We start from the raw sequence: 13,268 nt of genomic DNA, 5'->3' as shown, positions 1-13,268 counted from the left end.
AGTGCGCACTCAATTTCAGTGAGTTTTGACTGCGATTGTATTGCATTCAGTTATTATCACGTGGGTGCAATGCGTTTTGCATGCGTCTGATAAAAAAAAAAAAACTGAATATGTTACCCAGACCCGAACCCAGACTTCTTCACTGAAGTTCGAGTTTGGGTTAGGTGTTCTGTATAACATGGTTATAAGGGAAAATAATAGCATTCTTAATATAAAATGCTTACTAAAATGTCGATTGAGGGGTTAAAAAAATAAATAATAATAACTCTCCTCATCCACTTGTCCGCACAGCTGGCACAGTCTTCTTTCTTCTTTCAGGACCTGCAAAACATGTGACCATGTTCTGGGAGTCGGCCACGCACTGATCGAATACCGATAACCTATCCTGAGGATAGCTCATCAGTATTAAACACTGAGACAGCCCCTTTAATATATGAAAGATACATTGTAATCAAGGATACTTTTATTGCTGATTGTTCTGTACTTTTATTTATTAATTGTTTAAAATAATTGATGCATTTAAATAGGTCTGAAACGGGTTTTCTCACTTCAGCAAGTAGTATTTATCATCTAGAGAAAGTTAATACAAGAGACTTACTAATGTATTGTTGTTATCTATATTGCTTCCTTTGCTGGCAGGATTCATTTTTCCATCACATTACACACTTCTCATATCCAGGGGTTATGACCACCCTGCAATCCATCAGCGGTGGCCATACTTGGACCCTATAGGAGAAAGTGCTGGCCTCTCTGGTAGCTGGGACCGTGGGAACTCGCATAGGCCGGTGCACTAATGACGACAGATTTGTTAATAGTAGTGCAGTGGAAACTGACCGACTCTCAGTCTCTAGAACATGCTGAGGGATGATTGGTTGCTGTGAGTATGTTACTGTCGCTCTTGGACGAGGCCTGGAAATCATCTCCATTCTTACAAATGTTCTGCAAAAGACTCTTCCATACGAATATATTGGCATGCTATTCGTGAATCTAGAGGTTAGAATTAGCAAAACCTTTGCATTACCCCAGAATAAAGTGATCACCCAACCAAGATAAACTATTCTTAATAGAGACCCCCTGCAGTGGAATTCAGTTACATATCTCCCATTTCTTGCACTGTGTATTACAGGGTCTTACCGTGTCCTCCAAAGCAGGAGATATTCTTTGCTCTTGGTTCTGATGACTGCTTTGTTAACATCTGTATCGGGGACTGTATTACAGATTCCCTCAGACTTTGCTGTAAAATATCTCTGCGTGCAGCATTATTATTCCTGTCAAAGAACCGATGCCACAAAGGAGATCCATCAGCACCACAATGAACATGTGGACAAGGGAACGCCCATTCTCCTTGACCGCCATATACCCTAATAGCTATCACAGTTCAGTTCAGTTCTGCAGCCACAGAAACAGTGGGAGGCAGATTGCCCTTAAAGGGGTTGTCCCATGAAAAGTGTTCTGCAATTTTCAAACCAGCACCTGGATGTAAATACTTTTGTAATTGCATGTAATAAAAAATGTACTATAGCCACTGAGTTATTCAACTAAATGTATCTGTATAGCGCCACCTGCTGTTTTGTTTTTTTCATATTTCTTTGTCCAGCTCACTGAGATGGCCGCACATGCTCGTTTTCATCTTCAGCTGCTTCCTGAGCTGCGATAGGGAGAGCTGAGACACGCCCCCTGAGCTGCGATAGGGAGAGCTGAGGCACGCCCCCTGAGCTGCGATAGGGAGAGCTGAGGCACGCCCCCTGAGCTGCGATAGGGAGAGCTGAGGCACGCCCCCTGAGCTGCGATAGGGAGAGCTGAGGCACGCCCCCTGAGCTGCCATAGGGAGAGCTGAGGCACGCCCCCTGAGCTGCCATAGGGAGAGCTGAGGCACGCCCCCTGAGCTGCCGCAGAAAAGACACTCCCCTTGAGCGGTCAGCTTGATATAAATCTAGCAGAACAATGAATAGGGAGATCTCTGGATCTATGGGAGGTACAGGGCTGGATCCATGTGAGCTTCATTAGAAAAAGATTGCCCTGTACTATATGATGTCAGATTTTTCATTTTTTACATTAACTATGGGATAACCCCTTTAATAGAAGCCGGATATCACTGTGCAGGACGGAGTGGCAAGGTGTTTTTCTTTGTTTTTTGTTCCTGTAACCCCTCGAGCCCTCACACACAATGGCAGGCTGTCAGCTCTAATGTATGTCACTACAAAACTGTAGACAAGAAGAGCATCTCCGAATCATGGAGGGGGGTGTGATGGGCTTACATAAGCCAGCGTTTTACAGTGTGACGCTTCTTGTCATTTATGTTTTACCAATACTGAAATGATCAGCACTATAGCTAAGAACCAAGAGGGGTGAGGTCCTTCAGTAAGATCAAATATAGTTGGTGCTTTGGCTTTTACAGTTTAGATGTGGCTGCAGTTCTAAAATGCCACGAGTGACTGAATCCAATATTTCAGTCTAGATTTTATAGACCTAAAAATCATCCCCACGGGGCATGTAATGGTTGTCAGTAATGTGACAGAACAACTCTCAGAAGATGTCTAGCTATGTTTACCAGGAGGATCCAGTCAAGGTGCCTATACATGCCACCGGTGAAGTTCTTTATTTGAAAGGAGCATAGTCATCAGTAGAAAATTCCATAACCAGGTTTTGGCATTATCATGTTACTGTTTTTACAGGTGACCGAATTTTTTTATTTATTTTTTTTTTTATTTTTTTTTGCCTAAAAGGAAAGTAAATGTTAACCCCCTCCAGTGTGATTTGATAATTAGTTTCTCTGCAAGGAAACCCCTGTCCATGAGCTAAATTACCTCATATGGATATCGTAGAGGGTGGGGTTCCCCCAGGAAGAAGTTGCCATAATGAAATAACACCTTTAATGACCTGAGCCAAGTTTGACATTAAAAGGGTTTTCTGGTACTGTCATGTTGATGGCCTTGAGATAGGGCATCAATATTTAATTGGCAGGGATCACCCCCCCCCCCCCCCCCTCCACTGGTAACTGCAGTGCTTCTACCATTCACTTAAATGAGAATAGGGCTGCAGTAGAACTACACATGTAGCTGTATAGTTTTGGCGCCGACTTCCGGAGCTACTGCAGAACAGCTTATTGTCGGGGTGTGTCAAATTCAGAGTTTTTGTAGCCAAATATTTATATCTATACCAGCTTTAACCACTGAAGAGACGTAAGAGGAGGTAAGCAATCAGGAATGATGTATTGGATGATTTCCCCTTTTCCACGGTTATTAGGGATCAGTTGTAGCTCCACTGATCTTCCGGTTTTCATCTGTCAGCTGCCAGCACTGACAGGGTCACTTGTAATGAATCCAAATGTCTGGATTATGGCATCAATAAATGGTGTAATTTGGTGCAGAGGGGTGATTAGATGCACCCCCATATGTGACAATAAGAGAGCAAGTATACTTTCTGATTGATGGAGAGAGGGATAGGTAGCATGCAGAGAAGTCCATGTTACCTTGTCCCTGGGATCATGAGAGAGGATGTTTTTCTCTCCTGCCTCCTCTTCCTCCTCCAGGCTGGCTGAGATCTTTGCCAGATGAAGGTGCGGTGGCTTCTTTAACCTTTTCATACCTCAGGTTGTGTAGCGGCTAGAGAGAAGAGATTCTGAAATGTGATTTCAGCTGCTGTCACTCCAGACCTATTTTTTTTTTTAAAGGCCTTATTTATAGCAGATAATGGTGCAATCCTGATCTTGTTTTAAAGCTTAGATTGTCATCTTTCAAACAAGACTAGGACACCCAGATATAGCCTGAGATATCAAGGGTTAAATTAGTAACTCGCCCTGCTGCCCGAGCTGTTAGGTCCCTTTCTCAAAACCGGAACAGAGCTTGGACAAAACTCCTAGAGGGTTAAAGCTGTTATTTATTTGCTTCTCATCCCGTTTTTAACCTCTTGACACTTTGTTTATTTCAGTGCTTCGCTCTGAGCATGAATTTCACATTGCAGCCAAGACAAACGACATTGAGAAGATGCTAGAGCTGATCAAGAAAGGGGTGAATGTCAGAGCAAAGAACAGTGTAGGTACCGTGTCTCTTCACATTACTGCCAGGGCATAGTCTTCACTGTTATTTTGTATGACTGCATTGGGGGAAATATATCAAAACTAATGCAAGAGAAAAGTGACCTAATTGCCCATAGCACCCAATTTGGTTGCAGCTTCCATTGTCCAGAGAGTCTCTGAAAGCTGGAATTGGATTGGTTGCTACATACTAGGGATCGACAAATTATCGGTTTTACCGATGTTATCGGCTGCTATTCAGGATTTTCAAAGTAATCAGTATTGGCATCTATTTTGAGGATATGCCGATAACGAATCGGGAACAAGGATCGCGCTGCTGTCAGCGGCAGTGTAATCTTGGGGCTCCAATCGGTTACCATGGCAGCCAGGACACTACCGAAGCCCTGGCTGTCATAGTCGGCTCCCTGCTGCCGAGTTGAAAAAAACAAACACCCAAAAATTAAGTATAAATGAAAAAGATAAAAAAAAAAAAAGCTAAACGTTAACAATAAACATGCTCCTTTTTAGCAGATTTGTGTAGGAATCTTTTGTTTTTTCAAAAATGAAAATGCACAGAATATCGGTATAAATTATCGGCTATCGGCCTGAAAGTTCAGATTATCGGTATCTGCTCTAAAAAATAAACGGTATCTGCTACTACAGATGTCTGCTGCACCTTTGCACTAGCAGTAGTCCCTATAAATCTCCCCCAGTCTCTAGGGCAGGGTTGCACAACCTGCAGCCTGGGGGCCACATGCGGCCCTCGATATCCTTCTGTGCGGCCCTCAACCATCTGGTGACAGACATGTATGTCTATGTCTTGTGGCTGCTCACATGCATTTTTCATGTATTCTCCCATTAGATGGGAGTCCTAGATGTGTAACCAGACATTTATGGTTTACACTGTATGTACAATATGCAATAAATACAGTATATCAGTTGGTAATACCCATTTAACTTTTATTTTCGGCCCTTGGGATTCCTTCAGTCTGACAATGTGGCCCCCAACCAGAAAATGTTGTGCACCCCTGCTCTAGGGGAAGTAAGAGAAGCATTCCAGAGGCCTTTTCATCGCTAGACCACCCTTGCCCATTGCTGGTCTTATAGCATGTAAAATACTGCATTATAGCGGTGCTAGAACTGTGGTATGAATTTAGCCTAAAGTATAATACTTTTATATTCTGTATTACACAGATAAGGACATTTCTGAATACTGCATTCACTATGGGAACGCATCTGACGTACATGCTTAAGATGGGAATACTCCTTCAATGAAAGGCAGAGAATTGTAAATTGCCATTTATGAATGTGAAGGAGCAGGCACTTCCCAGCCAACCATTCATTCATGTCTTAGAAGTGTGTTGTTTCATAACCCGTAGATGTCAGTGTTCATAAATCCCGTTGTCCTTGTTGGTAGGGTGGAGCAGGACAACGAAAATTTCTGCAAACACTGTGGAGAAGCATATGAGCCTGAATTGGGTCAAAGTCTCTTCACTTTGACACTTGTTCTTTGGACAAATAAAAGCGTTGAAGAGCTCCTCTCTTGAGTGCATGAAATCCGGAACGACAGCTCGCTTCTTTACAAATGTAAACCTACAGCACTTCACGTACCATAAAACTTCAATTTATTTGATTGCATTAGAAACAGCAAAGACAATGTACATAGTGTGGGGAACACGATGCTAACGCCCATCTGATGTGTTTCTGACCCATATGGGCCCTTAACCCCTTAGGGACACAGCCTTATTACACCTTAGGACCAGGCCATTTTTTGCAAATCTGACAAGTGTCACTTTAAGTGATGATAACTTTAAAACGCTTTGACTTATCCAGGCCATTCTGAGATTGTTTTTTTCGTCACATATTGTACTTCATGACACTGGTAAAAAAAAGTTAAAAAAAAATATTTTTTTTTGCATAAAAAAATGTCAAATTTACCAAAAATTGGGAAAAATTAGCCAATTTCAAAGTTTCAGTTTCTCTACTTCTGTAATACATAGTAATACCCCTAAAAATTGTGATGACTTTACATTCCCCATATGTCTACTTCATGTTTGAATTATTTTGGGAATGATATTTTATTTTTTGGGGATGTTACAAGGCTTAGAAGTTTAGAAGCAAATCTTGAAATTTTTCAGAAATTTACAAAAACCCAATTTTTAGGGACCACTACAGCTCTGAAGTCACTTTGCGAGGCTTACATAATAGAAACCACCCAAAAATGACCCCATTCTATAAACTACACCCCTCAAGGGATTCAAAACTGATTTTACAAACTTTGTTAACCCTTTAGGTGTTGCACAAGAGTTATTGGCAAATGGGGATGAAATTTGAGAATTTCATTTTATTGCCTAATTTTCCATTTTAACCCATTTTTTCCACTAACAAAGCAAGGGTTAACAGCCAAACAAGACTGTATCTTTATTGCCCTGACTCTGCCGTTTACAGAAACACCCCATATGTGGCCGTAAACTACTGTACAGCCACACAGCGGGGCGTAGAGTGAAAGGTGCGCCGTTTGGTTTTTGGAAGGCATGTTTTGCTGGACTGGTTTTTTGACACCATGTCCCATTTGAAGCCCCCCTGATGCACCCCTAGAGTAGAAACTCCATAAAAGTGACCCCATCTAAGAAACTACACCCCTCAAGGTATACAAAACTGATTTTATAAACTTTGTTAACCCTTTAGGTTTTGCACAAGATTTAATGGAAAATAGAGATACAATTTCAAAATTTCACTTTTTTGACAGATTTTCCATTTTAATATTTTTTTTCCAGTTACAAAGCAAGGGTTAACAGCCAAACAAAACTCATTATTTATGGCCCTGATTCTGTAGTTTACAGAAACATCCCATATGTGGTCGTAAACCGCTGTACGGGCACACGGTAGGGCGCAGAAGGAAAGGAATGCCATACGGTTTTTGGAAGGCAGATTTTGCTGGACTGTTTTTTTTGACACCATGTCCCATTTGAAGCCCCCCTGATGCACCCCTAGAGTAGAAACTCCAAAAAAGTGACCCCATTTTAGAAACTACGGGATAGGGTGGCAGTTTTGTTGGTACAAGTTTAGGGTACATATGATTTTTGGTTGCTCTATATTACACTTTTTGTGCGGCAAGGTAACAAGAAATTGCTTTTTTGGCACCGTTTTTTTTGTTGTTATTTACACCATTCATCTGACAGGTTAGATCATGTGGTAATTTTATAGAGCAGGTTGTCACGGACGCGGTGATACCCAATATGTATACAATTTTTTTTATTTATGTACGTTTTACACAATAATTTCATTTTTAAAACAAAAAAAATGTTTTAGTGTCTCCATAGTCTAAGAGCCATAGTTTTTTCAATTTTTGGGCGATTATCTTAAGTAGGGTCTCATTTTTTGTGGGATGAGATGACGGTTTGATTGGCACTATTTTGGGGTGCACATGACTTTTTGATTGCTTGCTATTACACTTTTTGTGACGGAAGATGACAAAAAATGGCATTTTTTACACCGTTTTTTTTTTTTTTTTTTTTTTTAACGGTGGTCATCTGAGGGGTTAGGTCATGTGATATTTTTATAGAGCCGGTCAATACGGACGCGGCGATACCTAATATGTATACTTTTTTTTATTTATGTAAGTTTTACACAATGATTTCATTTTTGAAACAAAAGAAATCATGTTTTAGTGTTTCCATAGTCTAAGGCCTCATGCACACTGCCGTGTTTCACGGCCGTATGCGGGCCGTGGAACCGCGGCCTGGATCCCTCCTGAGAGCAGGAGCGTACGGCGTCATAGCAACCAGTGACGCCGTGCGCTCCTGCTCTCAGGAGGGATCCAGGCCGCGGTTCTACGGCCCGCATACGGCCGTGAAACACGGCAGTGTGCATGAGGCCTAAGAGCCATAACTTTTTCAGTTTTTGGGCGATTATCTTGGGTAGGGTATGATTTTTGCGGGATGAGATAACAGTTTGATTGTTACAATTTTGGCGTAGATGCGACTTTTTTGATCACTTTTATTACCTTTTTTGGGAAGTAAGGTGGGCAAAATTCCAATTTCATCATAGTTTTAAATTTTTTATTTTTATGGCGTTCACCGTTCGGGTAAAGTAACATTACCGTTTTATAGATCAGGTCGTTACGGACGCGGCGATACCAAACGTGTAGGGAATTTTATTTTTTTTCATTTTTAATCAGTGATAAATGTGTTTTTTGATTTTTACTTTATTTTCACTTTTTTCACTTTTTTTTGGGCCCAGACCCTCTTGGTTCTTGAAGATCCAGTGGGTCTGATGTCTGCATAATACAGTACAGTACAATATATATTGTACTGTACTGTATTTTACTTAAACTTTGTCTGAACAGATCTATGCTTTCAGCACAGATCTGTTCAGAACCATGGACAGCAGGACGCCTGAGAAGGCGTCCTGTTGCCATGGGAACCTTCCCCGTCTGCTCAGTAGTGTTCAGAACTGCGCAGACGGGGAAGGGTAAGGACGGGGCTTGGGGGGCTGCCTGAAAGCTCTCTCCCTCTCCATTCGGGGGACTGCAAAGGCACAGCAGCCCCCCGATGGGAGAGGGAGGGAGCTCCCTGAGCTCTTAACCTTTTCCATACAGCGGTCCGTATGGACCGCTGTATGGAAAGGGTTAAACGGCTGACATCGCATCACCGATGTCAGCCGTTTATACCAGGGTGCCAGCAATGTGCTGGCACCCTGGTATACCCACTAGACGCCAACGATTACACAATAGGAAGCGGGCGGGGGATCGCGATCCCGCCTACCGCACCTCCCGCACCGCCCGCAACCCTCCCCCTGCACCTCCCACCGTGCCCAAATAACTCAGGGGTGCAGGGGGGAGGGATACTGGACAAAGTTTTGAATCCTAAAGTTTCTGATCCCCGCGGTCAGGGACCGTGGGGATCATAAACTGCAGAAATCGCAGCAAACCGCAGGTCTGAATTGACCTGCGGTTTGCCGCGATCGCTGACATGGCGGGGTCACGGGACCCCCCCGCGCATTTAGCCTAGGTGCCTGCTCAATGATTTGAGCAGGCACCGGGTTCCGATCACTGCCAGCCGCACGGCAGTGATTGAAAATGCACAGGGCGTACATGTACGCCCTGTGTCCTTAAGTACCAGGGCACAAGGGCGTACCTGTACGCCCTGTGTCCTTAAGGGGTTAATAGATGAGGCGAGACTTGTTGTTCAGGAACGTACGGCAAAAGGTGTGTAGAAACCACAATAAAACAAATATCGCCATTAGAACCATTAGTAATTCAAAATCAAATGTATCCTTTGATTTAGTCTCTTTTGGGAAAGATGTACAGTATCTAACATTAAGGGTCCATTCACACGTCCGTTGTTTCTTTCCTGATCTGTTCCGTTTTTTCCGGAACAGATCTGGACCAGTTCTGTACCCTTTCATTTTCAATGGGTCCTGAAAAAAATCGGACAGCTCAATGTCTGATTTTTATATATATATATATATTTTTTTTTTTTTTTTTTCAGGACCCATTGAAAATGAATGGGTACAGAACTGGTCCAGATCTGTTCCGCAAAAAACGGAACAGATCAGGAAAGAAACAACGGACGTGTGAATGGACCCTTATATAAAGGGGTTGTCCGGGTTCAGAGCAGAAGCCAGACATATCCCTGTGTTCACCCAGGCAGGCCCTCTGATATGAGCACTGGCGCATACCCTTTAATTCTATAAGTTCCTGAACAACAAGTTTCACTCCATCTATGATTAGGGACCTGTAAGGGTCAGAAACGCGTTGGTGAGTGTTGGCTTTGCACAATGGAAATAAAATAAACGAGAAGTTTTATGGTACCTGAATGGTTTACACTTGTTATTTGGAGCCTTCTATCTCTAGGCCTCACAGACATTTTATCATTGTCTGTCTCTCTTATTAACTTGTGTTTCAGGTAGACAGGACAGCCCTGCACTGGGCAGCAGGTGCTGGACATGAGCAAGCGGTCAAGCTGCTGTTGGACTATGATGTCCCTATGGACGAGGAAGACTGTGTATGTATCTGGACTGTCTGGTAAACTGCTTAGACATTTCATTGACATGTCATTTTGTATAAAAACCATTTAATGAACTTATTTATTGCAATGTAAACGCTAGAGATGCCCATACACCTTCACATGGCTATCAGGTGTCCGCTCATTCTGCTGACGGCCGTTCTTTCTATATATGTTTGCTTTGGCTGAGCTTGCTTGTGTTTTCAGGAGGGAGAGTGGAATAAGCCTCTCCTAGACACCTCCGGCTGCTTGGCTTCTATGAGAAGAAAGCATCGGAGGTGTTGAAATCCAGCATTCTGAATCCTTTCCTCCCACATCTACTGTCGAAGGAGGGTGCTCACACACCCAGGACACACATTATTTTGGTCTGGGCCCTCTGAAATTGACAGGTTTTCCTGACTTTACTCTTATGTGCATGGGCACCTTATAACCATATGAAAAATAACCAGTATTACAGTTAAAATGTGTTTATTACATACAGGAACCAGTGAGCTCAGACTACATTCGCCAAAAAAACCATGAATAGATCATAGACGGATGATTAAAGGGATTCTGTCACCAGGTTTTGGGCTATAGAGCTGCGGACATGCACGGCTAGATCGCCACTAGCATGTCCGCAATATATCTGTCCTATAGGGCTGTGTGCTTTTAATGTCTTTAAAAAAGGATTTTATAGATATGTAAATGAGTCTTGTATGTGTCCAAGGGGCTGTACTAACCTTCCTGGAGCCCAGCCGTGCCCAGCCACGCCTGCCTGTGAAGGAGCCCAGCACCGCCTATGTCCTCCGAATCTCCTCCTTTCATCAACTATAGATTGCCTTAATCTTGCGATGCGTGAGTTCGCGCATGCGCAGTTCTTTCTTTGAGGCTGATGCCAGCACAGGGAAGGAACACTATACCGGCACTGCGCATGCGCGAGCTCGCATATCGCGAGATTACGGCAATCTGTCGTTGATGAAAGGAGGAGATTCGGAGGACATAGGCGGTGCTGGGCTCCTTCACAGGCGGGCGTGGCTGGGCACGGCTGGGCTCCAGGAAGGTTAGTACAGCCCCTTGGACACACATACAAGACTCATTTACATATCTATAAAATCCTTTTTTAAAGACATTAAAACCACACAGCCCTATAGGACACATATATTGCGGACATGCTAGCGGCGATCTAGCCGTGCATGTCCGCAGCTCTATAGCCCAAAACTTGGTGACAGAATCCCTTTAAGACAACGTTTTGACTGTTCCCTATTGGCCACTCATAAAGGACAACATCCGACCATGTCATAAGATTCCTAACTTCTTTTATTTTTTTTATTTTTTTTATCCTGGTCTCTAGTTTGGAATGAATGCTTTACTGCTTGGTGCATGGTTTGGACATCTTAAGGTTCTTCAAGTCCTTGTCAATGCTGGAGCCAAAATCAGCTGTGAAAACAAGGTGAGGTTAGTCCATAAGTGTCATGTTTTCCAAAAGTGTTGGCCCATTATGCCATTCTGTGCCTCTGGGACTCCTCTCTGTTCAGTTCTTTGTCATGCCCGCCACCATCTTCCGTGTGAATTAGGTGGACCTATGGACCTAAATTTACAAACGCATCTGTCTAAAAAGTGATGCAGAACTGCACAATTTGGTGTAACTAGGGTTTCTACACTTTTCTTAACTTGCTCGAAACGGAGTGGAGCTTTGTGTGAAAGGGGCATGGCCTGTGATGCGGCATTTTTCTCCCAAAAAGACGCCACATCTCTGGCGTAACATTCTGTCTTTGTAGTAAGCCAACCAATAGTTGGTATAGGGCTAGACAAGTGTCAATTCCTGCACCAAATCTATCATCCAGCCTGAGCCCCTGTGGTGGAGATCTAGACAGACGGTCTCATTTTACACCATCTATAGTATTAGTAAGTATGGGCCATGATATTTTTTTTTTTCCCTCAAAGTCCAGTTACTGTACAGGAAGAGATGAGGTGGAGAGGTGGCTGTACATGAATGTGGCTCTCTGAACTGTAGTTTATAGAGTTTGAGACACTTGACTTTGTTGTAACCTCCATGACTACCATGGAGATAGCTGCTTGTATGTGTGGCCACCTTGATGCCTTCTCTCTTCAGAGCCAAATGGGGACTAAGACCAAGAAATGGAACCTAAACCTGTCAGATACTTGTGGCATATGCCCTTGTTATGTCTCAGATGAGAATAACGCCTAGGGGTTTTCCAGTTCTTATGGCGGATTTAGATGAGTCAGTAATTGTTTGCGCAATTAATGAAATGATCGCATTTAGCAATTTAAAGCCAGTGACAGATTATAGTGTACAAATTTATTCACATGTGATTGTTTACTCGCTTAATGGAGGATCATTCTCTGCATTTAGACAGCAACAATATACATAAAACACGCCTGTTTTTAAATCCACAAAGAGCACACAATGTACATTACCGCAATTCAATACTACAAATTTGGGCACATAAAAAACAAATATATGGTGTCTCAGCAAAACCATATAACACACCTATAAAATACCATACGATGATGAATTGGTATATAATTCTTTATTAATAAATAGTTAAAAATGGGCAAACATCTAAGGCTACTTTCACACTAGCGTTCGTCGGTCCGCTCGTGAGCTCCGTTTGAAGGAGGTCACAAGCAGACCCGAACGCAGCCGTCCAGCCCTGATGCAGTCTGAATGGAGCGGATCCGCTCAGACTGCATCAGTCTGGCGGCGTTCAGCCTCCGCTCCGCTCGCCTCCGCACGGACAGGCGGACAGCTGAACGCTGCTTGCAGCGTTCGGGTGTCCGCCTGGCCGTGCGGAGGCGTGCGGATCCGTTCAGACTTACAATGTAAGTCAATGGGAACGGATCCGCTTGAAGATGTCACCATATGGCTCAATCTTCAAGCGGATCCGTCCCCCATTGACTTTACATTGAAAGTCTGAACGGATCCGCGCAGGCTACTTGCGCACTTGCAAATTTTTTTAAAGTTATTAATGCAGACGGATCCGTACTGAACGGAGCCTCCGTCTGCATTAATATGAGCGGATCCGTTCAGAACGGATCCGCCCGAACGCTAGTGTGAAAGTAGCCTAAAAGGTGGCAGTCACTTACAAAAGGTGGTGATAAAAAACTGAAACCAAGAAAGTGCTATATTGGTACATCAAGTAACAAATGTGGTACTATGGTGGACACCTTAACCCCAGAGTAATTGGTCACAACATAGTTCTCCAACAGAAGTATACCGCAGTATAAAAAGTAAAGGCACAAAG

At 43.1% G+C, this 13,268-nt stretch overlaps 1 protein-coding gene across 2 annotated transcripts in view; it reads left to right on the top strand.

The window, feature by feature from the left end:
- ANKDD1A (ankyrin repeat and death domain containing 1A) overlaps positions 1-13,268 on the top strand; it is a 78,179-nt gene that overhangs the window by 12,563 nt on the left and 52,348 nt on the right. Inside the window, exons 2-4 of one of the 2 annotated variants that reach the window (XM_044283176.1) lie at positions 3,931-4,034; positions 9,925-10,023; positions 11,354-11,452. In XM_044283176.1, the coding sequence (XP_044139111.1) occupies positions 3,931-4,034; positions 9,925-10,023; positions 11,354-11,452 (302 nt within the window). Of the gene's footprint in view, positions 1-3,930; positions 4,035-9,924; positions 10,024-11,353; positions 11,453-13,268 lie in introns of those variants that run through there. The other variant, XM_044283177.1, reaches the window with a different exon arrangement.

The sequence above is a fragment of the Bufo gargarizans genome, chromosome 2 (assembly GCF_014858855.1).
Source record: "Bufo gargarizans isolate SCDJY-AF-19 chromosome 2, ASM1485885v1, whole genome shotgun sequence".
In the NCBI taxonomy this organism is placed as follows: Eukaryota; Metazoa; Chordata; class Amphibia; order Anura; family Bufonidae; genus Bufo; species Bufo gargarizans.
This window is presented reverse-complemented; position numbering and strand designations above follow the sequence as displayed.